This window comes from Oryza glaberrima, chromosome 2, assembly GCF_000147395.1.
Source record: "Oryza glaberrima chromosome 2, OglaRS2, whole genome shotgun sequence".
Classification (NCBI taxonomy): Eukaryota; Viridiplantae; Streptophyta; class Magnoliopsida; order Poales; family Poaceae; genus Oryza; species Oryza glaberrima.
Window position 1 is genome coordinate 30,888,800 of NC_068327.1, and position 25,709 is coordinate 30,914,508.

The 25,709-nt window shown below is 44.2% G+C and overlaps 5 protein-coding genes across 10 annotated transcripts; all 5 read right to left on the minus strand.

Annotated features, from left to right (window-relative positions):
- Positions 1-763: 763 nt before the first annotated feature.
- Positions 764-5,040, minus strand: LOC127761138 (methionine aminopeptidase 1D, chloroplastic/mitochondrial). Of its 2 annotated transcripts, XM_052285368.1 has the most exons (11): positions 4,885-5,040; positions 4,659-4,725; positions 3,936-4,164; positions 3,347-3,508; positions 3,225-3,266; positions 2,878-2,949; positions 2,579-2,650; positions 2,232-2,311; positions 1,636-1,733; positions 1,381-1,428; positions 764-1,089 (listed from the first exon to the last, which is right to left on the minus strand). In XM_052285368.1, exons 1-11 carry the CDS (start codon positions 4,979-4,981, stop codon positions 944-946), a joined length of 1,113 nt encoding a protein of 370 aa, XP_052141328.1. In that variant the 5' UTR covers positions 4,982-5,040; the 3' UTR covers positions 764-943. The 2 variants fall into 2 exon arrangements, with proteins under 2 accessions (XP_052141328.1, XP_052141329.1); XM_052285369.1 differs by lacking the exon at positions 2,878-2,949.
- Positions 5,041-7,591: 2,551 nt separating this feature from the next.
- LOC127761072 (putative 4-hydroxy-4-methyl-2-oxoglutarate aldolase 2) lies at positions 7,592-9,753 on the minus strand. Of its 2 annotated transcripts, none has more exons than XM_052285288.1 (2): positions 9,330-9,753; positions 7,592-8,249 (listed from the first exon to the last, which is right to left on the minus strand). In XM_052285288.1, exons 1-2 carry the CDS (start codon positions 9,713-9,715, stop codon positions 7,727-7,729), a joined length of 909 nt encoding a protein of 302 aa, XP_052141248.1. In that variant the 5' UTR covers positions 9,716-9,753; the 3' UTR covers positions 7,592-7,726. The 2 variants fall into 2 exon arrangements, with proteins under 2 accessions (XP_052141248.1, XP_052141249.1); XM_052285289.1 differs by having other exon boundaries at positions 7,592-8,246; positions 9,330-9,728.
- Positions 9,754-12,182: 2,429 nt separating this feature from the next.
- Positions 12,183-14,304, minus strand: LOC127763196 (putative 4-hydroxy-4-methyl-2-oxoglutarate aldolase 2). 3 transcript variants are annotated; one of them, XM_052287833.1, is made up of 2 exons: positions 14,180-14,304; positions 12,183-12,915 (listed from the first exon to the last, which is right to left on the minus strand). In XM_052287833.1, the coding sequence occupies exon 2, from the start codon at positions 12,900-12,902 to the stop codon at positions 12,396-12,398; it is 507 nt and encodes a 168-aa protein (XP_052143793.1). In that variant the 5' UTR covers positions 12,903-12,915; positions 14,180-14,304; the 3' UTR covers positions 12,183-12,395. The 3 variants fall into 3 exon arrangements, with proteins under 3 accessions (XP_052143793.1, XP_052143792.1, XP_052143794.1); XM_052287832.1 differs by having other exon boundaries at positions 14,117-14,302; XM_052287834.1 differs by lacking the exon at positions 14,180-14,304 and adding an exon at positions 13,862-14,084.
- Positions 14,305-14,754: 450 nt separating this feature from the next.
- On the minus strand, positions 14,755-18,252 carry LOC127763195 (uncharacterized). The gene is made up of 5 exons (XM_052287830.1): positions 17,766-18,252; positions 16,847-16,969; positions 15,627-15,723; positions 15,336-15,499; positions 14,755-15,225 (listed from the first exon to the last, which is right to left on the minus strand). The coding sequence occupies exons 1-5, from the start codon at positions 18,138-18,140 to the stop codon at positions 15,016-15,018; spliced, it is 969 nt and encodes a 322-aa protein (XP_052143790.1). The 5' UTR covers positions 18,141-18,252; the 3' UTR covers positions 14,755-15,015.
- A 324-nt stretch (positions 18,253-18,576) lies between these two features.
- Positions 18,577-22,484, minus strand: LOC127763194 (cytoplasmic tRNA 2-thiolation protein 1). 2 transcript variants are annotated; one of them, XM_052287828.1, is made up of 11 exons: positions 22,238-22,484; positions 21,384-21,525; positions 21,072-21,186; positions 20,756-20,898; positions 20,484-20,603; positions 20,291-20,403; positions 20,128-20,220; positions 19,996-20,036; positions 19,717-19,783; positions 19,443-19,554; positions 18,577-19,028 (listed from the first exon to the last, which is right to left on the minus strand). In XM_052287828.1, exons 2-11 carry the CDS (start codon positions 21,495-21,497, stop codon positions 18,855-18,857), a joined length of 1,092 nt encoding a protein of 363 aa, XP_052143788.1. In that variant the 5' UTR covers positions 21,498-21,525; positions 22,238-22,484; the 3' UTR covers positions 18,577-18,854. The 2 variants fall into 2 exon arrangements, with proteins under 2 accessions (XP_052143788.1, XP_052143789.1); XM_052287829.1 differs by lacking the exon at positions 20,484-20,603 and having other exon boundaries at positions 18,578-19,028.
- Between the last annotated feature and the right edge of the window lie 3,225 nt (positions 22,485-25,709).

Genomic DNA, 25,709 nt, shown 5'->3' on the forward strand with positions numbered 1-25,709 from the left:
TCCCACATCACTGACATATGGGGACCACAATCGTGGGTCCCAATGTCAGTGGAATGAAGGGGGGCCCACCGATTGCGTGTAGGTCGCGCTGGTGTGACCGGTTGGACGATTTTGCCGTGGTCGGCGAGGGATTATACCGAACAGATTAGTTTATATATAATCTTAAAGTTAGCCTAAAGCAGTTGTGATTAGAGAATCATCGTAGGCATATAAGACAGTAAAATAATTAGTGTTCTATTGTACTGCAGGTTGATTCATTTCAGGGTGTTTGTTTGGCACAACTTCAATTTCAACTTTACTTTTTTTTTAGAGTTGGAGTCTAGCTAAACAATTTTAACTTCACTTAAAATTAAAGTGGAGTAGGTAAAACTAAAGAGGTGGAATTAGATTTAGACTGCTCCACAACTTCACTTTAAACCTAACTTCTATAGATAAATTTAGAAGTTAAGAGTTTTACCAAACAGATCCATATAGTAAGAAAAAGAATGGAATAAACAAAATCTGGTATAGCAGAGACAGAGTTTCGGGCTCGCCGTCGCTGTGGAAGTAGAACAAGGCAGGCAGTCTTTCAAATTTTGATTGACGAAACAACCAATTATATCAAGCTAATAATCGATGGAAGAAAAGTGTTGATTAAGCAAAGCGGTACTTCGCCAGCAAATGAGGCAAAACGTGCCTTTCGGCAATCCCAAGCAGCCAACCACGGTACTTGCAAGTTTCAGCCACCAAACAACCTGATTGCTTTGGAACCAAACAACAAATGGACTTCTAAAACCAATTTTACTCAAAATTTTTGTAGGTTATCTTAGTAATATGAGTTTACATTAGGGTTTGGAACTTCAAGTTGGATCATTTGTCCAAAAAAATGTAGGATTCCATCTCCAGCCAGCCACTTATAGAAATAGAATCACTGTCATTACTCGCCTCTAATCCTCGTCCGCCCTTAACACTGCGTCAGTATCTCCGCGCCATCCTCTGTAATCAGTATTGTGTGCTCAAACTGTGCTGACAAGCTGCCGTCTTCAGTCACCGCTGTCCAGTCATCGGACCATATAACTGGATTTACGCTCCCCACGGTTAGCATGGGCTCTAATAAAAAAAAGAATGGGGAGGTTGTCAGCTTTACATGCTTCACGAAAAAACTTCAGAAGACAATAGTCTAAGACATGATATCATCATTTCTAAGTGTTCCAGGGCTTCTTGCTAGCAAATCAACAGAAATTAATTGGTAAATTACTCCTGCATAGTAGTTGCATCAGTTTCAGCTTAAGTATCATTGTTTGAATTTATGTGCACAATAGATTTCGGAGAATAGGTGTAGTTATAATTATACGTGTCACAGTATAATAACCATGCTATGTGCACATTGGAAACATGTACCTATAGTAAATGTTTGGTTCAATGTCATACGGCCCCATTCATTGTTTCCTGCAAATTTCGAAACCATCATCAGTCCATGGCATGCAAATCATGTCTCTAAGCTGATACAGAGGAGCAAACTGCAACAACAAAGTATCATCTGTTGAAGGGGTCTCTAGCCTTTTATGGTTTGTTAAGTGACTGGAATATATGCTACAAGCTCAAAACTATGGATAGAATTGAGTAGGAGATGTTCCATCAAAGTGAAGGACTCACGGAAATGAAGCACCACAGGTTCAGCATGAAACACTTGTCCAACCCCATGACCGACGAACTGTCGAACTACACCAAACTTGAATTTATCTGCATGGTCCCTATGAAGATCGGAAATCCTCAGCAAGTTAACTTCAAAGCAAGGATCAATATACCCTACTGGTGCATTACTGAAAGTCTACAGCGGTGACAGGAGTCCAATTTAATCATCAAAATGCATCGTCTAGCAAAATCAGTGTATCAATGCATCGGAAACTAGCATGGGAAATCCATTTGTATATCGGTCAATTTCAATGAAACACTTAAAATGGTTAACCAGGAAATAATTTTTATATGTAATAATACTATAATATACATGCATCCTTTAAGTATGCAATGGATTACAAGAAATTAATAGCAACTCTTACATTGGTCATCACCAAAATTCAAGAAATTGGATTCTATCAGGGAAGCTTCTGTGGTAGATACCACATAAATAGAGGTGTTGGTTTCTAAATTCTAATTGCAGAAGCTTTCTCAAAAGAAATTGGAATGTAAAGTCCAATATTTCAGCATCAGTTCATATAGAAAATCAACAGAACATCTTCTCGTTTACGTACTGTATAGTTCGACCAATACGTTTGATCTCCACCCCAGGGGCGCAGATTGATATAGCCTTGTCGAGACATTCTCTTGTTACCTGTTTGACGAAAAAAAAATCTAAACTCTGAGCATGAAGCAATGATTATCTATTACTGTAGCTGCTTTGACTGAAACTTTCATGAGCTTTGCCCCTGAATTTGTGGATGAATTAAAAAAAATAACTTGGTATAGCATTGTTCATCTATGAGATTTCATAGGTTAGAAATGAACTACATTCCAAACTGCATGAGAACGGGTTTTCAGTCGTATAGTACTTTACTGCTTAATTGTTAAAACTAAACATTTGTTGAGAACTTGAGGTCACCTGAACTAATTTCTTAGCTTTGTCATCAACATTACCACATAGAAATGTAGCAGATGTATCACCGTGGTAACCCTGGAACCAAATACATGAGTACAATATATATATGCACTGGAGGGAAAAAAAATCAGAAAGTGACTGTAGTCAAAGCAATATACTAATAATGAACCACACAGTAGACATGTAACCATATCAATAACTGTACATAGACAGATGGGACTAAGAATACACATAAAAATTCCATGCCTTATCTCGACCATGGGTTGCACAAATCCTAAACCAAGTGAAGGGTAAGTAATCACCAGCTGTCCAGCCACCATTGTCATACTTTGACATTTATGCAAATATAAGGAGGAGATGCATAGAAACACTCTCTGAAAAGAAAAGGAAAGGCTAGTTGTTTGTGTATGACCATGTAAGAAACCACTACTAAAAGAAAATATCCTCGAGAATATCATCGCAATCGACCAGAAATAGCAATATCATCACAATCCACCAGAAAAAGCAAAATATTATAACAATCTACTATTAAATAAGCACTGCGGTTGCTTCCCTTCACCCTTATTGTTGTTAGCAAAGGAAGCACTGCAGTATCAAAGCAATTAAGGGTAATAGTTTTGGGTGATCTACACATTGATGTTTGACTTACATTGAGATAAACAGTAACATCAATGTTGATAATGTCACCATCCTGCAACAAAGGAGGTCAATTTGTAACTTTCTTATATGTATGCAGTATGTGTGTGTTATCTCCAATTTTGGATGGCTTACTTCAAGAGGACGAGAATCAGGTATACCATGACAGATGCACTCATTCACTGAGGTGCAGACACTCTTTGGAAAACCGCAATAACCAAGTGGCGAAGGGTATGCTCCATTATCTACTATCATTTGGTGCACCGCTTTATCAATCTCATCAGTTGTTATGCCTGGCTGTCAATAAGAACAAATCAGTCTTTGACACTTGAGTCTTATACATCCCTAGAGTATGGTAAGTCTGAGAAACAAGCAGAGACATATATCAGATGAAAAGAATATCAATTTTCTTAGTTAAGCACTACATGCTTACTTATGTACTACAGACATACAACACAGCAAGAAACACTCGGAAGACATTGCCCCTGCAGAGGAAGCAGGTACAATATTAAGAAAAACGGGCACCTCTACTTCAGGAAATACTTTATAGGTCTAAAAATGTACTTACTTCTCTCCTGCACCTTAACAGTTACCAAAGGAATTATTTTCCCCCAAAAGGTACACTGTTTTTTCAATACGGAACGGGATGAAGTTTCCCTAATGTTAATAATGTTCAATCAATTCAAAAGTTAGAATATAAAATTTTTAGTAATAATAGCACTACCTCTACAAGAGTCCCGGCAAACTTCAAAACTTGTGCAGCAAGCTTTCCAGAAGCCCTCATGCATTCGATCCCTCTCTCATCATGTATTTCAGGTCCATTGTGCAATCCAGGTCTTTGACGAGCATTGACATATGGTGGCCGCTGTATATGTTTGGGAACGCTTAGAAGAGGAGATACTTTCCCAGGCCGTAGGCGTCTAGGGTTATCTTCCGGTTTGTCACTCTGACCTCTGCAAGATTACAATGAAATAATTAACTTTCTGTTCACCAGCATTTATGTTGGGTCCTGGCGCCCAGTGTTTCCAAAATAACTCAATACAGATTATTCTAATAAAATATGCAGCACACAACCAAATGATCAATCATCAATATTATCAGATCCTGAATTTCTGTTGACGTGCACTAATATACATGGCGTTTTTTCGAGATTTGCGTTTCCAAGATCTCTGTTCCTCCCCAAAATAGCAGCAACCACACCAATGTGCGGTAATTAATCTGACTAGTTGTTCACAGTGTCACCACCAAGGAAGTAGGGACTATATGTTAAATTGTTAATTGCTCAAAGAAAACTAGCACCAACTATCCAACCACTAATAAACTATGGATTAATTCGAAGGACTAATTCGAAGGACACTTCAGAGCAAATAAAATGCTGCAATTATGCTGCAATTACCCAACAAACTGGTGTGTGCTGAAAATGGTGATCCTAGGCGGCTTGGCTCACCTGTTGAAGAGGATATCCACCAGGTTGCAGAGCGTTCTCGTCGCCTGATACGCGGCCCGCCTGCTTCCTGCAAAAAGAGAGCCCACCCGGAGCCGGAGCAGCCTCAGTAAACTCTTGCCCGCCGCTAACGCGCTGGGGCAGCGGAGGCAGTCGCGATTCGCGAGGTGGAGGGAGTGCGCGCCGCGCGCGCGGAGTTGCGAGAGAAGAATGGGGGAAGGGCGCCTACCTGGAGCGGCCCCGCGGAGGAGCGGCCTGGCGCTGGCGGAGAGGAGGCGGTCGCCGAGGAAGGAGGAGAGCAGGCGCGGCGACGACGAGGTCGCCATGGGGGCGAGCTGAGCGGAAGGGACTCCCTGACTGCGTGTGTGTGTGGCTTGGGGCGAGGCGGTGTGAATCTGTGGCGGCCGCGGCGCAGGTAAACTGGTCGCGCGCCGTTGGTGGTGGGCCGTCCTGGTGGCCGGTGGCGTTTGTTTCTTCTCCGAAAATGTCCATATTGAGTCCCTCGACTATACACCGAGTTTAATGGAATTAGTCTACATTTTTTTTCTCGAACGCACGAAAAGATTGCACGTCAGAATGGAATAAGTCTACATAAACACACCAACCATCACTGGTTGATTACTTAACCCCCTCAACTATTAAACCATATGTATCAGACCCTCCTCATCTTTCTAATACCGTTTAATTAACCCCTGAGGTGGTTTAGTTGATCAGTGATTGAACGTGAAGAGATATTTTCTGGCTTACATTGAAGGAAAGGGATTGGGAGTTTACACGAGGGAATCGATGGTGAGATTAAAATGTGAATTTAATTTTTAATCCCAATATCTTTTTTGGTAGAGGTGGTGGAAGTTGAAAGGGAGTTTAGTTGGAGATTAGGTCATTAATAAAAACGGATGACCGATATTTGTTTAGGAAAGTAATGGAGGAATTCCCTCCCAATTACTACCCCTACCCAGGTATTGAAAATGAGGGAGTTCATTTCTCAATTCCCCATCCCCATCACACCAAAATTCCCATGTCTCTTAACCAAACAAAACAGGTAATAACCTCATCCCTCTAAACTCCTAATCCCTCTTAAAAACTCCCTCCAACCAAAGGGGCCGTGAAACGCCAATACATGTGCATTTAGCAGAGGTTTTTGTATTACAGTTTTGAGTGATATGAGAGTGCCAGCATTTTCTTTTTGGTGTCCATACTCCAATACTTTGATCCATTATAATTGCGCACATCTAATGTATGAGGTGGTCATCTGCCGCTGTGGTTGCCTGAATCAAAATATGGACCATTGTTTTCTTTTCTTTGAATAACTTGGCGCTCCAAAAACTGTTGTTCAGAAGTATCATCAAACAGGACGTAATAGTTATGATGCTAATATAAGATTAATAATATCTGCTGAAGGCCTTTCACACTTCACCTCCTTCGTCAGTGATTACCAACAACTAAAGGTCCCATCAGTGATTACCAGCTCGCTGAACGCATTACTTCCGGCATAGGGCGCCTTAAAGGCTTGAACCATCACATTTGTATGCTATTCAAGCTAATGGAGAGTTCTCGTCCTCTCCCAAACAATTCATATTCGGGTAGATCCCTAGTTATGAGGTTTTTACCTGTGTGCCATTAAAAAAGATGACTCCTGTCTCTGTGCCACTAAAAAGTTTGAGCCTCTCTCTGTACCATTGTCGAACTTTATCGCGCCCTTCACACCATTCTGTCCGTTTTTATCCTAACGGTGTCAAATGGCACAGCCAAATGACGTTGTTGCCCTTAGTGTTGAGAGAGAAGAGAGAAGAGAGAGAGAGAGCCGGGATGGGGGCGCCACCGACGAAGAGCGCCGGGACGGCGACGGCCGCGGACGCCGCGGCCTCCTCGGCGGCCCCCATGGCGGCGAGGAGCCGGCGCATCCCGACGACGACCCCCCTTGAGTCAGCCCCTGGCCGCACCGCGCAGCGCCGCCTCGGCTGGCCGTTCGGCGCGACCGTCCGCCACCGCGCCCCTCCTTCCTCCTCCTCCGCCGTCACTGCCGCCGCGCCCCTCCTTCTTCCTCCTCCTCCTCCTCCGCCGCCGCCGCCGCCGGGGAAGGGGTGGACTGGGAAGCCATGGATCTCTCTCTCTCTCTCCTTTCTCTCGAGCTGTGGCAGCCGATGGTTGCGAGCCGCGCCGGCCGGCCGCTCCCCTCGGCTTTCAGGCAAAGCGGCGGCGTCCCCCGTCCCGCGCCCCGCCGTCGCTGCCGCCGCCGCTCCTCTCGCCGAGCCGCCGCCGCTCCTCCTCGCCGAGACAACGCGCGGCGCGCGAGGGGCCGCCTTCTCCCCGGCGAGCTCGACCCTGCCACTGCGGTGCTCAACCCTGCCACCGCCGCCGTCGACGCAGGTGACGTCGGACCAGCCCGCCGCGCCCTCGCCGTGCCCGCCGCCGGCTGCCGACCACCGCTGCTCTTGACTGCGGTGAGAAAGAGGAAGAGGGGAAGAGGGAGAAGAGAGAGGTGAGAGAGTATGACAGATGGGGCCCGTGACTGAAAGGGCAAGAGTGACATTTTTCCTGCCCGGACCTACATGTCAGAGCTGCCAAACGGTTAGACCCTAACAGAATAGCGACGGAATGGTGTGGAGGGAATGGTGTGGAGGGCGCGATAAAGTTCAACGATGGCATAGAGGGAGACTCAAACTTTTTAGTGGTCATCTTTTTTAATGGCACACAGTTAAAAACCTCCTTAGTTATTACTTAAACATCCTCTAAGCCTACTAACATTCTCTAAGCCTATTATATGCTACTTGCGCTGTCCCAGGATGTCAAATACCGGCTGCGTGCGCCTCTAATTGTGCAGCCTCACTCCAACCGGTTAATCTTTTGAACCATTTTAAAAAAGATAGATGCAATACATGGTATACCCACAGAGAAATACCGTCAACCAGGACCACTTTCTACAAAAAAAAATAGAGAGCATCAATTATTCCAAGTGATCATTTAATTTAACAGTACGTTATTACAGTTTTTGATAATACACCAGGAGGGGCAGAAGCAGCACTCCATTTATGCGCCGAATTCTCGTACAGACACACACACACAGAGATTCACACAGTCAATTCAGTCCTTGAGATGAGAATACCATCAGTATCGGCGTAGAGCCACTCCCCGTCGCAAATCCTGGTCCCTGCAATGGTCACAGGCACATGCTTCTCCCCGATGCCCTTCTTGTTTGCTTTCATAGGGTGCGAGTTCAGAGCTCGGACACCAATGTCGCAGCCATTGATCTCATCCACGTCCCTGATGCAACCATTGACGACGATGCCAGCCCACCCATTGTTCTGCGCCTGCTGCACAGGGTTGCCACCCAAAATGGCGCACCGCAGGCTCCCACCACCATCGACCACGAGAACCCTGCCTTGGCCCTTCTCCTCCAGGAACTCGCGAACAAGAACATTGTCCTCGTAGACCTTCAGCGTCACGATAGGGCCGGCGAAAACCTGCCGCCTTCCGTAGACTTGGAAGACGGGCTGGAGAGCACGAAGCTCACCATTCATGATCAAATGTGCATTTGCATCACATACTTCGGCCGTGGCTAATGGCAAGGCAGCCATATTGGATTCGGTTCTGCTGTCATTAGAGGAGGGGAAACATTATTGAGCAAGAAGTGGCTTAAGAAGTAAGGCTGCTCAATAAATATTCAGCAATATAAGTTTTATACTATTAGGCACTAACAACAAAAACATTTTAAGGAAGCACACATTGTACTTGTAATACAGCAAATGAGGAATGCTTTAACTGTAACCCTGTTTTTCATGCGTGATCTCAACGATGTACTCTAAACAGAGGAAAAATGTTGAGACTCCATTCAACAAACAATGGGAGATTCTCCATGACTAAACTTTATAAGGAGCGCAACTAGAGAACTTTTTTCCTTTTTATCAACGCAAGGAACAAAATGTTAAGAAACTCAGTTGTCCATCTTCCACAGAACACCTAAACCGCCAAACCAATCTTGTTGAGAAATGCCAACATGCTTTTAACTGAACAAAAAAACTAAAAGCAAAAGTAAGTTTAAGAATGTGATCTAACATGCAATTTCCATAGCGGTCATCTTATATCATCTATCACACACACACACACACACACACACACACAAACTATGTCATACAATAAGTAATCAAGGTGTATCAAGTTACAAATGCTCTAAGCAGCAAGCGCAGAAAAAAAAAAGAGCAGCTAATCCAGCCAGCTATGGAACAAAAGATAAACTCAGTATCATAATTGCCATTTCCCCTGTAATAAAAGCACTTAACAAGGAGGGATAAAGGTTTGCTGTTGACAGGTCCAACCATACCGACAACGCAACATGAGACGATACCATATTGGTAAGGCTATAAGATGATCAATATTAAATCTGGTTTTCTTTATTCGATACTAAATCTGATTTGGTTTATCGCTTAGCACGACATGGCACTCCAATAGCATACCAACAAATCAAGAACCACCCTATGTTTTATTTCCATCCAGTAAGTATAAAAATGCCACAAATCAATTAGAACATGCCAAAGCAAGGAACAAACAACAGGGAACGGAACACGCGGACTCCTGAACTTCCACCGATCACGCAGAACGATTAGGCGAACGGGCACGGCTAGGACAGCAGGAACAGGAAGAGGGCGGAGCGAGCGGCAAGAACGATTTCCTTACCTCGCTCGCGGCCGCGGGAGAGGGTTGCGCGGGGTCGGATCGGCGGCGATCTGGCCGGGCCAATCGGGTGAGGGATCCGATTGGGGGTGGTGGTTGGCTCGATCTGGATCACTGGTTGGGATGGTATTTGTGAAGATGGGGAGGAGCGGAGGAGGGGAGGAAGCCGGCGGCGGAGGGCACCGAATAACCCACCACCCGCTGCGTCCGCGTGGGCGTGGGCGTGGGCGTGGGCGTGCGCGTGCGCAAGACGTGATTCCAGGCAGCAGCGTCAGCGTGAGCGTCTCCTGCTGCCCGCGGCGTCGTGCGAATGCCGGGGAAGAATCCTCTGAGCTTTTTGCGCATAGGCCCCTGCATTTCCCTCGTATCCCGCAGCTTCCAAATTCCATCTCAAATCTAGCCAAATTCACTCAAGATACAAACCAAGCTGATTCAAAACATGAGGTAGTCGTAATACCAGTGATTGAATTGAATCGCAATTTGCGCAATACCATCTATTAATGATCCTCCCGGGGGGGGGGGGGGGGGGAGGGGGGGGGGGGGGAGGGGGGGGGGGCGGTGATCGGCTGATCGCCATCCAGAAAGACGATTAATTAATCTTTTTAAGCACATGAACATGATTAATTGATATAGCAGTAGTAGACAATTGATCGGCATCAGGACGGGACCCACTCATCAACGTCACGGTGGAACAAAGGATGGAAAACGACCAAACATACAAGCAAACAACATTACACTACTTGTTATTCAGGCTAGCAGAGTGCCAATAATTGAGTTTAACGGATTACTGTCCCACGTGTACATCCTAGGGGTCGAGAGGTGCAATGCAGAGCAACGAACAATGCAAATAGTTGGTTCGAGCAGCAGATTGTTTGCTAGAGCAGCTGCGATATGAGTGGGATCAACGAAATGTATCTGCCAGTGACTGATAAACTTTTACATGCAACGTCGGTGGCGGAGCCCGAGTGACCGCTCGACCAATCCGATAGCTGACTTCCATCTCCCAGGCTTATTTTGAGGTGTTCTTGAACCCATGTTTATGAAACTCTGTTGAAGATTATGAAAATAAAAAATAACCTAGTCTAATCTAAACAGATTACATGGGGGAATACTCTGACTACGCCAATACATCAAGTAGCATTGCTCACCAAGTTTTTCATTGCGACGACTTGGACCCCCCCCCCACCCGTCGTGCAACAGAGTGGCACGGTTAGCTCCACCAACCCTACTGCAACCGCTCTCTCTTCTCCAGTGGTGAAACTAGGAATATCGTGAAACCTGGGCAAAACCTAACATCTAACTAGAACCGCTAATTAACCACATATTTATAAAAAACAAAACTATATTTTTATTATAGAAGTGGACTATTAGGATGCTGTCTCCTACGTTGATGCTTCGTCGGCAATCAAGTGCATGCACAAATTAAGACGATCCATGGAAAGCGCATGCATACAAAAGCAAAAATCAAGCACCCTGCATCTATTTGCTCCTTGCGTCAAATATGAAACAATCAGATGAGGTGATTAACCGGCCTATTTTGCCTGAGAAACCAGCAAATTGATGTGGAGAAATCGCTCGATCTCGATGGAGCGCATGTTGAGCCTGGGCAACTGCCCGCCCTAGCCGAGCGGTGAATCCGCCATTGCTCTTCTCTCTTCCTGTATATGCTACAACCAGAGAACCACCGGAAAACGACAAGCAACGATGATGGTAGCGGCGGGGCCACCTAACAATGAGAGCAGCGGTGGCGATGGCAATAATAAGGTTATAGCGACGGTAGGCACGATGGCAGTGTCCAGTGCCAATGGGGACGGTCAAATCCAACGCCCCATGGCTAGTTTTGATATTCCTCAACCAGATCTAGCGACAACACTGATGGGTGTGCCATGACTGCAGTGGCAAGCCCATTCATGGCAGTGGCAGCTGCGAGGTGTTTGCAACGATGGTGGCTTATCCACAGTGGTGGAAGCAACGAGTAGTGGTGATGGCAAGCTCATCAGCAGTGGTGCATTCATGTCTACAGCCAACTGCAATGGGACGACATATTTCGGCTCCTCATGGCTAGATCCGCCCTTCCTTCGACCTGATCTAGTGACGGCGTTGACAAGAGTGCCATGGATGGTGATAGTAGGCTTGGGAACATGACGCTGGGCTAGGCTTGAAGGTGCGGCTGGCAACAAGGACAGTCGGATCATGCATCTCATGGCTAGATCCGACCTTCCTCAGTTGTATCTGGCGGCATCGCTTTCTATCTGAAAGTGTAGTCTAGAAGACCCTGTTATCACCTAATCTGCTTCCAGACAGTTTTTCTTCGGAGTTACATGCTTGTAAAAATCACACTATCTAGCGCGATTCGTTTTATTTTTTAAATAAAAAGAAAAATCTAATGCTAGCCCTTTTTGGTCTCCTTCCTGAATTGTACGTTGTTCACATAAGTATAGCTCGAACGAGGGTCTTTTTTTCTAGAGGCCCTTGTTTGCAACAGAGCATTTGACGGGAATATTTATTTTAGAGGAAATGAACGGTTCCCTACGTTCTAAAGGAGACTTAGGGTGTGTTTAGCTCACGAAAAGAAAATTTTAGGGTGTCACGTCGGATGTTTGATTGGATATCGGAAGGGGTTTCCGGACACGAATGAAAAAACTAATTTCATAACTCTCCTAGAAACCGCTAGACAAATCTTTTAAGCCTAATTAAGCCGGCATTAGCACATGTGGGGTTACTGTAGCACTTATGACTAATTATGGACTAATTAGGCTCAAAAGATTCGTCTCGCGATTTCTATGCAAACTCTGTAATTAGTTTTCGTTTTTTATCTATATTTAATATTTCATGCATGTGTCAAAGATTCGATATGTATATTTTGGGAAAAAAATTGGGAACTAAACCAGGCCTTAACGTTGAAAATCCTTAAGGCAGTAGAATTGGGAGAAGCTTGGGCAAAAGGAACCTGGCTGCAGCATTACATTTATTTTTAGATACAACACAAGGAGGAGGGCATAATCAATTAATCATCACCCCTTTTATGCACCAACTACTCGTACGTACAGATCGACACATTCAGGAACTTCACACAGTCAATTCAGTCCTCGAGATGAGAATGCCATCAGCATCAGCGTAGAGCCACTCGCCGTCGCAAATCCTGGTCCCTTCAATGGTCACAGGCACACGCTTCTCACCGGCGCCCTTCTTCCCCGACTTCATAGGGTGCGAATTGAGAGCACGGACACCAACGTCACAGCCATTGATCTCATCCACATCCCTGATGCAGCCATTGACGACGATGCCGACCCATCCATTGATCTGCGCCAGCTGCGCGAGGTTGCCGCCCAAGAGGGCGCAGCGCACGCTGCCACCGCCGTCGACGACGAGCACCCGGCCATGTCCCTTCTCCTGGAGGAGCTCGCGGACCAGCACGTTGTCCTCGAACACCTTCACCGTCGCGACTGGGCCGGCGAAAACCTGCCGCCTCCCGTAGATTTTGAAGATGGGAGGGAGGGCGCGGAGCTCGCCGGCGATGATTGGATTTGAGTTTGCGTCGCACACTTCGGCGGTGGCTAATGGCAGCGCGGCCATATTGGCTTCAATGCTGTTGTCATCAGAGGAGAAATATATTCAAGAGTCAAGACGTAGATCTGCTCAACATTCAACAGTAAAGATATTGGGCTGTTCACTTTATTATCATTTTCAACTCTACCAATTTTCGGTGTTATCAAAAATAAATTTGTAAGGTAACAAACTAAACATATTCTTACCCTCTCTAATTTACCAAAATTTGAAAGCTTCAGAAGTTCCCTCTCATAAAGTCACTACTAAAATTTAAAAAAAATCACAAACTAAACACATCCAACGCTACCAAAGTTGGTAGTGCCAAATGTTGGTAAGGTTGATTTTGGTAATAAAGTGAACAGACCCTTTTTGGATAGTTTCTGTAAAACATTAACAGAATAATTAACTGTTTGCCACTCTTACGAGCGGTGATAAAGAATTTATCACTAAATTCATATGTCATAAACAAATGAGGGCCCACGTGTCATAGACAGTGAGTGACAATTGTCACATCTTAAAGGTGGCAAAAAGTTAAATATCCCAAGATTAACAGCGTAACATATCAAAGAAATGCACATTTGAACTTATAGTACAGCAAACAAGGAAGATTAAATATGACATGCTTAATTAATTGTATTGTTCTACACTGTTTGTCATGCCTGGTCGATCTCAGGGATGTACTTTAAACAGACAGAAAAATGTTGAGATTTCATTAGACAAACAATTGGAAATTTCCATGACTTGCTTCTAAGGAGAATAGCTAGAGAAACTTGTTCTTGTTATCACTCCATGGAACAAAAAGTAATCAGCCCAACGAAACAGGGGTATTCTACAGGACGTGTGAATCACCAAAAGCATCCTTCCTCGACAGAGAAACGTTAGCATAATGCTTTAGCTGAAGGAAAAAATAACTAAATGTGATCTAGCATGACAATTCCTTTATAGGAGAAATATGATTCTGTTCATTGCTCAATAAGGAAAGGCACCTCAATGGTACACCAACAAATCAAGAGCTACTTTGTGCTTTCTTCTCATCAGGAACAAGTATAAAAGATTCAACACAACAACTAGCGTTCATTTTTTTTCCCTTCAAGCAGCAGGACTCGTAGTAGTTTTGGTTTCTGAACATGCCAGATAAAAAAAAAAGAAGAGAAAAAATCAGAGAAATTTGTCATCAAAAGCCTTCGGAATTCGCGCGCGGAACAGCACAAGAACATCTCTCCACACAGAAACACACTAACCTCGCGTGCCGCTAGCTAGAAAAGGGGGCCGGATGGAGTGTCAAGAGGAAGACGAAGGCACACCTCTTTATCTCGCGGGAGAGAGCAGTGGTTGGGAGTTGGGACTTCGGATTCGATTTCAGTGGTCGGCTCGTCCGGATGAGACGATAGTTGCTTATTCACACCCGCCGATGCGCCGCCTAGCACACACTCAAAACAAACGGAGGCATCTGATATCGTCTCATCCGTTTGGACCGTTTGTGAAATAATGATGTCATTTGGACCCAACTTAATAAAGAAACCCCCTAAAATAAGTTTTACAATAAACGAGAAAACTGGGGATACCTGTTTTCAGTAAACCAGGTATTCGATCAACATCATCACAAAAGCTAAAACAAGTCAGACAAACATGAACCTGGAAACCAGGTCCGTCTTTCGCTTGGGTGAAAAAGAAACCTAGAAACGGAAAAGAACTTCACTGTCCATCCTGCTACTAGATTAGAACATAAGGTGTTTCCGAATTCAGATTTCAGCAGGAAGCAAGCAGTCAGCAGTGGGACGTAGAATCTTCAGATGGTCCAGGATCTTGACACACGACTATAGTAGCCAAACGCCCAACTCATCGACGCCATAAATCAGGAGTAGACTCGGTCACTGTGGAACAATGGCGTAAACAACCAGTGCTACAAGCATGAAGCATGTACATCGGAATATCAGATTCTTTCAGCACCAAGCCTCAAGTTCAGCAAAACACCATTGCACATGCTATTCAGGCAGTAGCACAATAACAACAGAGTTGTGCTGATTACTGTGCCATGTAATACATCCATCACAGGGGTCAACAGGTGCAATGCAATGCAAGGGAATAACAAGCGAAGATGCAGGTAGCTGAGTTGAGTATGTAGCTGGTTGCTTGCTAGCTATGCCGGCTGCGAGGCGCGAGCAGCTGCCCTCTCCAAGGCCCTGAGCCGGTTTGCCTCCATGCGCGCCCTCTGCTCTTCGGTCAGCTGAATCTTGCCCGGTTGGTTCTGCGCTTCTCGTGGTGGATCATCTTGTGGTTTCGCTTCCTTTGGAGCCATGGCCGGTGTGGTTTCCTCGGCTGTTCCTCCAACAGCTGGGATTTGTGGCTCCTGTAGTGTCATCGGAGGTTCAGAGATCACAGTTTTACCACAGATTCTTCAGTTGCGTAGCCACTAGAAAGATATGCAAAATTGAAATGGCTGTAACCACCATGACTTACATCAGCTTCCTTATTGTAGATTTCATTAAGGAGATCTTCTTGCATGGGATCCACATCGTTGCTTTCGACCGGTATGTCTATATCTTCTTGCACCTGGTCCACGCCATGGTTTTCGGTCACCGGAACTTCAGTCCCAAAAATTGGGTCTTCAGCTGTGGCTCCATCTGCAACAGATAGTGAGCAAATTGATTGCTGTCAGTGGAATGCTGGAAAGAAAGATTAGCAACAAAAACAACGCATTTCTAGCAAGATCTAAATATCTGTGTTGTAAACAAAACAACAAACTCAGACCTGGTTCGCCCTCTGGGATGACTTCGACCGGCGGTTCATGCAGTAGGGTAGGATCTCCCCCTCTGGCAACCCTGTCCCTCAGTTCAGAAACGCATCTCTACAAAAGGAAGAAAATGAAGTACATACATAGGTCAGGAGACAAATGTTGGGACATGGAAATACTAAACGAAAAAAAGGAGCATTTATGGTGTGACAAAGATGATTCTGCCTTTTACAAAAAGATTACAGCTTTCTAAACTTAAATTTCACTTCTTGAGTTCAAGAGTGAAAAATCAATACGATGGAACTGAAATCCTCTTTTGTTTTTAATTTAGTTAGCAATGGGTATTTGTGGAGTTCTTGTGAAGTAAGAGAATACTGTCAGAAACTCTGCATTTTATTCCCCATGGAAACTATACTACAGCCTATTTGTGGAGGTGGATTTTCATCCCTCGAGGGGATATCCCCTCGTTTCATGCATGTTGTCTAAAAGTCATCAAAAAAAATTGAAAAAAAGTGACTAGATAGATCAACATGTTATCACCTCAGAAACATGAAAATTAAAATTCAACTTGTACAAGTAGAAACAAAAATAAAAAATTTCAATGCAAATAAATAGTACACTCTATTCACAATCAAATTTGTTATTTTTTGTTTCTACTTCTGTATGTTGAATTTGAATTTGCCTGTTTGTGGAATGAAATATTTTCCTCAGCCTATAGATTGACAGACAAGAAAGGACTTCCCTAAACAGGCAAGGTGCAGTAAGGAATACAATAATATTTTTTTCCCACGAACTGTTGTATTTTATGACATCTCCATATAGATGTGATTCTAGGTTCTTTTGCTTGCCCTCATTTTCTTTGGCGTATGAAAGTAGTCCTCCAAGATATTTCAAAAGCCATATTACCCCCATTCTAATTGTGAAATGAGCATGCTAGTGGTGGAGTAATAAACAATCCTGGAACTTTTTTTTTTCTCCTTCAATATTTGGATGGCCTCTCCTTCAGCCATCCCGGCTTAAAAAAATCCTGGTGTTAGCATCCCATATGGAGTACAATTTAAAACTGTGCTTTATGGATACTTCTTTTTCCCATGAAATAAAATAGGTGATAAACTCTGTTAAAAAAGAACCAGGTGATGAATTAAGACTGCCCCAATTTTCAGTTGAGCACACCCGCTAGTCTGCACACTTTTACTTATAATCACATGAAAGAGAAACATGAATCAGAACAACTTACCCTAACACGGTTACTAGCCCCCACTTTCTCGACTTTTCGCACAAACTGATCAAAGGAGTAATAAGGAATCAAGCGAGAGTGCCAGTCTGTGTATAGCTTGATCAGATTACCAAGATCCTCTACCTGACACAGCAAGGCATAAACTCAATGTTAGGAGATGAAATGAAAATACAATGAGCATGTACATAAGCACAAGCTTTAGTTATTTCACAAAAAATGTTTTGCATGACATATGCAACTTTTTTTGTAAGTTAGATCTATTGATCCGGCTTTGTTAGAAAGCCAAAACAGAGCAGAGTTTTTACTGATATATGCAACTTTTGCTCAAGAATTCCACAAGATTTTGTTTATTCAAGATATAACAAACTAAAGGGATCACATCATCGTGCCAGCACAAAATAAGGGCTCCAGTTGGCTCTAGAGAGCAGAAAAAAAATATTGCAGATCAGTACTGGCACTGTGTTTTTGCCAAGTAATCACTGCACTTGAAACAAGAACCACCCTTTGGCTCATTGACTAGTTTGAAACGACCCACCGACTGCACCAAACTAAAAAGACTCGAATATTAGGGAAGGACCTAATATCAAATAATTAGAAGGGGTGAGGCTTTGAACCTAGATCGTCTAGCCCACCACCTTGTGGAGCTAGCCAGAAGACCCCCGGGCATTTCTCTACTGCACCAAACTACGATGATTAATTAATGATTAACAATTGCTGTAATCTGTTAAATTCTCCCTGGGCAAACATGCAATCTCTTTGTGCAAGAATGGTCCAAATTTGAACAGAAACACCATTTTCCTTTGAGAATATATCTGATAAAAGTTAGTATCGCGTGGCCACACCAAAACCTCTGCTCATCCGGTCGTAGTAGAATTCTGAAATCAATAACAAAAGGGTGGCGCAAGGGAGACGATAATACCTCGTGGCCGGGGCGGGCGCGGGGTTTGAAGGCCTTGGGGAAGTAGCGGAGGACGAAGCCAAGGCCGTCGTCGGAGAGCAGCAAGTCCGGAGTGAGCTTGGGCCGCGTCGCCCTCTCCTTCTTCTTCTTCTTACCCTGCGCCTGGCCGCCACTCCCGTCCTCCCCTTCTGCCGCCGCCGCCGCCGCCGCGGCGCTCTTCCCGAACCTCGGCCTCGGGTAAGGGGCGAAGCGGGAGGCGCTGGGTTTGGGGTTGGGGTTAGGGTTAGGGTTGTCGGTGGATGCAGCGCCGGCGCCGGCGGGCTCGGAGGGGCAGTCGCGGGACCAGTGGCCCGGACGGCCGCACTTGTAGCAGCCGGTGGGCGCCGCCGCCGCCATGGATTGCCAAGAGACGGCGAGATGGAACGATGGATAATGGATTGGATCGGGGAGGAGTGATTGAGAATTATTTGGCTTCGCTCCTTTCTGGGTTTTGGCGGGAGAGTTGTGGAGGTTTGGCGCCAACTTCGTGTTTTGTGGCCGTACTCAGATGTGTTTCCGCAGTCTCACCAAAACACAGTAAAAATTATGTTTCATTTCGGTTAAAGAAAAGTGTTTCATTTCGGTTAAAGAAAAGTGTTTCATTTGGTTCCAAACAAGACTAGTAAACATGTTTGAAACGAACAAATTTTGTGAGAACCACGCAAGGATTTCGTAGAAAACGGTAGATTTTCCATCGTTCCAGATGGGCTTAACTGTAGTGAAGTTCTTGTGCTTCAAAATAGGGACCCTTGGATTCAACTACAGACGGGCCAGCATTTTCAAGAGGAAGGGATAAACCAAACCAAAAGGCATAACGATTCGCACCATTTGGTTTCAAACAGTATTTATAAACGGATAATGTAACAGCACGCCGCCGACCATTGTGTCGAGCGGTGCTTCTGGCCTTCGCGCATCATGTACAGAACTACAGATGCTGTAAAATCAGCTTGCTGATAGTTTAGCAACCCATCTCACAATCATAAATAGTTAGCTTGTACAACTGAATCATGCCAAATGATCCAGGTGTCGTAAACCAACAATGACATGGTAACAAAATTACAGTTGAAATATCTAGAAGTCGAAGTTCCCGCGTTTTCCTTGCAGACTCGATCTGTTCCTCTCCGAACGTGTGGCTTGCTGCTCACAGTCACCATCACCTCCAGCAATGCCTTTGGTCCTGCCTATGCCTAGTTTTGGTAAGCCTCGATTCAATCCGTCCAGCAAGACACATGCTTTGCATAATTTCTACAAGGCCAGAATTTCAACGATGTTCAGTTCAGTAAAAGCATTGGAAATCAGGGGAATTCATGCCAATCACATCATTAGCTAACAGGTTCCAGGTTTCTTAAATGAGTGAGCACAATGCAGAGGGCCTCAGTTCAGTTCATGGAATGCACAAAATGGATTGAACTATCATGTGGGTGCATTATTCAGACAATTCAAAGAAACAAACTGTAACGGCACAAATAAACTGGTATAACCGAGTGAACTGATAACCTTTCCCTCAAAAAGAAAATAAAATGACAACCTATCTAATGTCTTAGCAAAAGCACCTCTGTTATTCACTTACTCTAATTAACATTAGTCTCATTGAGTAAATCAGCAAGGAGGATGTCCTAAACAAGTCAACAGGTAATACATATTATACCATCACTATACCTGACTAGAAATGTAGCCGCAACGTTCACATGTTCCTTGCTCTGGCATCCTTGTTGTTGTGGAGATCCTAAAATTCTCACCTGATTTTATGATGTCCAGTATAGCTCTAGGTCTGCACCATTCATAATTTACTAAGTTCAAGATTAAAAAAAAAAAAGTTCAGAAGCAAGGAAGAAATAGGCTTCTCTCTTCTGGATGACAAAGCATTACCAAGAAATGACCAAACACAAATGTAAAAATAATGATCATTCCTTTGGACAACAGAAGCCTTTACCTCATCCTTTCCAGATCTTTAATAAATTCGCGAGCAAATCCACGGTATGCATTTGGTGAATATATGCCTGAATTGTGAAATACAGAAAATTAAATGGATTTGATCTCAAAGTCGGTAGAAGATAATACTACTCTCAAAAGTTCATGGCATATTACTTCAAGTATGGCAGAATTTTTCTTTTAGCAGAATTATTGCTAGTGTGTATAAAAGCATGATTGGTTACAGAATGCTAGTCAGTGACTGCTGAACATCTATACATAGGAAGGAGTAAGAAATTACATTCTGTGGAGAAGTAGTCCAGCTTTTTGAAATATGCATACGTGTCATAAGGTCAAGGATAATAACATAAAAGTGCAATTGATGAATAGAGCATAATATCACATTATATGGGATATTGCATAGTAAGGATATATAACAATCTCCTTCTCGTAGGTGTATTTGAAAGGCTTGCATCTTGGGATTGGCCCATCTTCACCAGTAGTTATAAAGGTACATCTACTTAACCTATATATAAAGAAAATCAGCATTAACATCAACCACCCAAAAAAAGGACAAAGGAATGATCAGCACTAACCGTGCAATATCACCACGTAATATATTCAATAACACAGTTTCTGCAATGTCATCAGCATTATGTCCAGTCACAATCTTGTCAACTTTTAAGAGAGCAGCACCTCGGTCCAGTGCCTACAAAAAAAAAGGATTGGCAGTAAAGCTTAACCTATAAGTAGTACAAAAAATGCACCAAAGAGGCAAGGAAGAATTACTTGACGTCGAAAAACACCACAAAAGGTACAGTTATTTTTTAGGCCAATTGCTTTCACAATATCATCCATTGTCCAGCCATAGAGGTCCTTATAGGAAACTATTTTCAATGGCAGGCCATACTGCAATAAGTCGGTTGTATCAGCAACTGACGAATATGCATTTAAATGGTAAAAGTTGGTGATTAAATGTCTGTAAAAAATAGAACCAATACTAAAAGGCAAAAGCTGCAGCAGACAGGTGTTGTTGTGTTGGTGGCAGAGGGGAGGGGAACCTGTATTTCATTCCTTTTAACAGTTTCTAGTGAGTCGTCTCTATAACCAGTAATTCCTTCATCCACAGATAAGAGAAACAAATCAAGGCAATATTTGTGACAACGATTTAACTCTGATAGCACATATGCGAGCACGGTTGAATCTGCATAACAGTCATGGCGTGAAAATATTTGAGTCTGTTGGAATATCAAGAGCAGAATAAAGAAAGAAGCATGCAGATTATAGCTGTACATGAATAAAGAAAGTAGTCAGAGTTGTATAAAGAACACATGCTATTTCATTAGTTAGTGATGGCACATACAGGTGTGGAAATACCTTTTCCACCAGAAGCTCCAATGGCCACACGATCACCAGGTTTAAACAAATTATTGTCAACAATAGTCTGATGGATCTCATCCTCAAAGACAACATAGAAGCATTCCCTACATATCTAGAAGAAAATGTGTAAGCACTACCTACAGCTGCCAAACAAAAACGGTTTCGCATTTCACAGTATCCCTACTGTCACAAAAATATAAAAATTCCTGCTTGTTAATCTTAAGCTACTAGAGCTAAATCATTGCACCTGGATTGTCTCAAAACATCAGGACAAACTACATTGAAAATGTGAAGGACATAGAGGCACACCTGCTCTAAGGTTTTGGGACGCTTGAGGGCGGCCTTCCGCTCGCCGCAGCGTGTGCAGAGGCGGCTCCCCGCCCTAGCCGGAGGTTGTCTCGGGCCATCAACGGCAGAGTCCATGGGCAATTGTGATGGACAAAATATTTTGCTGCTGGATATTATGAGTTAAAAAGAACTGTTTCATATGAAACGAAATAAACTGAGATGTTTTAAAGTACACATAGCAGCACTAATAGTTCATTCTGAAGATGTCTCTTGTAGTTTCAATGGATTACATAACACCTGAATAAAAGTACAATTTAACTTTGCGTCATGGCTTGGAAAGCGATAAGTGATGTGATCATCTTTAATTTCCACAGAAAAAAAACCACGCTCAAGAAAGGTAACTATGCAATCTTCCAAATTTTATATATTGCTTGCCTATCCTTTTTCTTTAGCTTATTCTTCACATGATTCACTGAAGATAACACTCTTTGAGAAGCTTCTTCACCGGAAGACAAGTTCATAACTAAGGTGCTTCTTCGTTTCAACAAGCAAGATAGAAAGTTCAATCAGATTTTTTTTCACTTTTGAAAACATTTTATCTTTACCTATATCAGTGGTGGAGTTGAAAAGGGAAATGCATCAACTCTGACCTATAGACTTTTTTAGGATAGAACTGAACAAGCTTAACCAAAGTCCCCTTGTCCTAAGCAACAGATGATTCGTGACTTCAAACCTACTGTCTTCTTCTTTTATATTTTGCCATATTTCAAGCTCCACAGTTGATTCAATAACTAATTCAGTTTGAAATAAAAAGGGGGGAAAAAAGGGCAACGGGTTGGAGAATCCGAGAAGAGGATTCGTTTCAGAAACCATACCGGCTGGCGGCGTGGTCCGTGGAGGGGATGGATTTCAAGGGCTGACCACCCCGGAGCTCGGTGCTCGGGGCTCCAGCCTCCGCCTCCCACCCTTCCGCCGCGAGCCCGCGAGGCGCGACCGGGGACAGCGTGTCGAGGGGTCGGCGCTTCGGCCGTTCGGCGTCGATGCTTCGGGCGTCCGGGCGGCGTCGCGGACTCGCGGTTCGGGGGACGGAGGGCGGCTTCTCGGTTGGACGGTTGGACCGGTGGAGGAGTGGAGCCCAAAGAAATCTAGGGTTACATGCTACCATGTTGGGCCTATTTTATGGGCCTGCTACTTTTTATTTGGGCTGAGAAGGGGTTGGGTTGCAAGGCATATTAGGCCATATGTGGGCCAAACAGGCTGAACCCAAAATGGCCTCCATTTTGTGGGCTTCTGGGCTATGCGTTTGTCCAAGTCTCTTATACAAACCTCTCAGAAGTATGGTGAGCTGAGTGCTGCTTGAATTTGTCAAAGACGCTATCATGAACTACATTACTACTGCTTGAAAATAAACCTAGGAGTGATAATTATGTTACAATTTTGCACATGGGAGGATGCGAGTAAAAGGGGCAGAGGATCCTGTCATGACGGCCTACACTAACCCTTAAAAAAAAAGATGTGAACCTTTTCTCCTTCTCTTTACATATTGTGGAGACATGTAACTTTTCCTATCACCATGGGAGAAAAAAAAGGAGGGAACACTTTGTTGCTCATCCTCCCCCTATCATGCAAGAAATCATGATATGGCACTATCGTGCGAGCCATCACCTCGCCACAAATCAAACGCTCGCATTTTCTTTCTCCCCCTTTTTTTTCATCCATTCGGCGTCTCGGTCACTCCCTAGTCTTCTCCCCCATCATTACAAAGCTCGCTAGTCGCTACTAGTCGCTAGCTACCGGTCTTAGGACAGTCCCAACCCATAACACTAGACATGGTTTTTATAAACTTCACATCATTAAGTACTAGACACTACTCTTCCAATGCAAACACCACTATTACATACTTCAATTTAATGCTACTTATCTCACATGATGTCTTGGATGTCGTGTAGAAACCATGTCTCATGCAAGATATGGTTTCCTTCTCTTTCTTCATTTATTCACTTGCCACATTATTTTTTGTCTTAGGTGGCAACTTATTAAATGCTATGGACAACATCCTAGTCATTGGGTTGGGAATGCCCTTAGCTCGCTAGCAGCAACCACCAGCCGTGCGTTCATGCACGCACATGCTTGCTAGAAACATAGAATCTCCGGCCCCGTGAAAATGTTACTTTTATTGCGTTGTTTGGCATATGCAGAACATGACGATTATTTGACGAAGATACGGAGTAGCAATAAACAAACCAGCACCAGCAGAGAGTTTGGACAAGGAGAGAGTAAAAACTGATGCTGATGCGTTGCGTCTTGCGTGAGACGCAACGAGATCGTCGACCCCGAAACCTAGCGCCGGTGCGCGGCGATTCGCCGACCGCGCGCGGCGCGCTCGTGCGCGTGCGCGTTGCGCGATGCGTTCTCTCTCCGCGTGGACAGGAGAAAAAGTGGGTAGAGCGCACGGCACGGCACGGGCGGCTGTGATTTTGACGGCTCTCTCGTGAGCCACCATTTACGCTGGGAACCCGCCACACGCACCGCCCAGGTCTCGTGCGCATGACGACCATCAATGCCGGATCCGATCCGGTCCGTCCGTCCATGCCCATATCCGTCGCGCAGGCGCAGTTTGCATAAATAGTCGCCGTTAACCATGTCACGAGGGGACCCAACGACCCATCCCCACACGCCCTAACCCCCCACGCTTCTACGCGTGCAACCGGGTCACGCTTTGTGCACTCGTGATCGCATTCCTCGCACAATTCACCGGTGGCGTACTGCCAGTGTACAGCTGCTACTGACCGGTATAACCGCATTACCTGCTTTCCCGGAAAAGATGCCACTGATGTTGGAGTAACTATCGCCTACTAGCACACACACGAGTGCCTGATGCTGTGATGCAATGCCTGCCTGCCGTGCCTGATGCAATGCCCTTGATTGCCTTCCTCATAGGCGTATACTAGGCAGTGGTACCTTCTTCTTACTAATGGGGCTATCTGATGGAGTGATGGGATCATGCTAGTGTGGAATTATCGATATGGTAGTAGAGAATAATTACACAACCGACAGATTAAGCTGTGTAAAACTGAATGAATGAATGAATGAATGAATGAATAGAGGATGGCTTTCGATCAGGGCAACTGCAGTACTGCACGATCGGCAGCAGAAAGCAAAGCAACAGAGCAGGCAGGCAAGTACTCCATGGAAAGGATGCCGTTAGTCTGCTGCACCTGCATGCACGGCCTCCATCGTGCTGGGCTGTAGCATGTGGCAGGTCTTGGTCTCCTTCACTTCTCTGACTGACTACTGTTTTCTCACTTCCATGATCCAGCATCACATCAGTGAAAAAGTCAGCAACAGTAATATACAGTATATACACACACATACCAGTAGAAAAGAAATGTTTTAAGATGATCTCTAATAATAGAATTAATCTAGACCACTTATTTTTTTCATACAAATTATAGTATTTTTATTTGTGAAGCTGAACAAATGGTCCTAGCCAGATCATCTGCTTGCACTTGAGCCATCCATTCTTGATAAGGTTTGCTTGTGGAAAAAAAATTCACATGGTATGATGATCTGTATAAGTCGCTAGCTAGAGGCATTGACTTGAATCAGTACAAGCAGCTTGCTTGGAAGCAAACATAGACAAGCACAGCAAGGGATCCTAAAACTCCTCCAGTCAAGCATTGGATTCCTCTAGGAAAAAGAAAGGAGCATTTTTCCAATGGAAGGATATGCAGCTAGGAAAAAATAGGATAGGAGAAGAACAAACGGTCTAGAATAAATACCAGTATCCGTCCATGCTCTCTGCTTTCATCAGCCCATGCCGATCTGCTGTGTCAATTAACTGTGTATGGCACTGTTCCATTACTGTCCTTCATGGAACACCCTGCACTGTACAGACCCCCCATGGCTTCTGCAGCTGCCTTCAGTCACTGACCTGTGGGGACCACGCATGGACACTGATGGGAATTGAGGAAGTGCCAAAACAGAAGATCCTTTGATTGCCAGAGCACTGTAATAAGTTTTCCTTTGTGTTTGCTCAGTCTCTGCTGCAAACTATACTCTCTGTGTTGGGGCCTCTGCTGCTTCTCTGATTGCTGGGCTGTAATTTTTGGCATCTAGAGATATTACTGCCAAAAGGACATGTCTGTCTAGCAGCCAACTTGTAACCTGCTGATTAACTTATGGGGTCCTCAGTTTATTATTATTTTTCTTCCTCCTATAAGTTATATTAATTTGTTGGAACCTCTGTTTGTTCAGCCTCCTTCTTGTAGACTGCTAATTACTATCAACTCTTGTGTTTTTAATTTATCAATCTTCTTACAACTACAAGTGCCATACTGCCATTAA

Bases quoted from the DNA above. Each gene is read 5' to 3' on its own strand.
- LOC127763196 (XM_052287833.1), bottom strand. From the start codon at position 12,902: ATGGCCGCGCTGCCATTAGCCACCGCCGAAGTGTGCGACGCAAACTCA.
- LOC127761072 (XM_052285288.1), bottom strand. From the start codon at position 9,715: ATGGAATTTGGAAGCTGCGGGATACGAGGGAAATGCAGGGGCCTATGC. The intron at 8,250-9,329 runs GTAAGGAAATCG...CTCTAATGACAG, and splicing joins CTCCCGCGGCCGCGAGCGAG to CAGAACCGAATCCAATATGG.
- LOC127763195 (XM_052287830.1), bottom strand. From the start codon at position 18,140: ATGGCGGCGGCGGCGCCCACCGGCTGCTACAAGTGCGGCCGTCCGGGC. The intron at 16,970-17,765 runs GTATTATCGTCT...TTGCTGTGTCAG, and splicing joins GCGCCCGCCCCGGCCACGAG to GTAGAGGATCTTGGTAATCT. The intron at 15,500-15,626 runs GTCTGAGTTTGT...TATCTGTTGCAG, and splicing joins CATCCCAGAGGGCGAACCAG to ATGGAGCCACAGCTGAAGAC.
- LOC127763194 (XM_052287828.1), bottom strand. From the start codon at position 21,497: ATGGACTCTGCCGTTGATGGCCCGAGACAACCTCCGGCTAGGGCGGGG. The intron at 21,187-21,383 runs GTGTGCCTCTAT...ATTTTCTTCTAG, and splicing joins GTCCCAAAACCTTAGAGCAG to ATATGTAGGGAATGCTTCTA. The intron at 20,221-20,290 runs GTTAGTGCTGAT...CTTTATATATAG, and splicing joins TTACGTGGTGATATTGCACG to GTTAAGTAGATGTACCTTTA.
- LOC127761138 (XM_052285368.1), bottom strand. From the start codon at position 4,981: ATGGCGACCTCGTCGTCGCCGCGCCTGCTCTCCTCCTTCCTCGGCGAC. The intron at 4,165-4,658 runs GTGAGCCAAGCC...GTAATCTTGCAG, and splicing joins GTGGATATCCTCTTCAACAG to AGGTCAGAGTGACAAACCGG. The intron at 1,429-1,635 runs GTGAGTCCTTCA...CGAAATTTGCAG, and splicing joins ACCTGTGGTGCTTCATTTCC to GAAACAATGAATGGGGCCGT.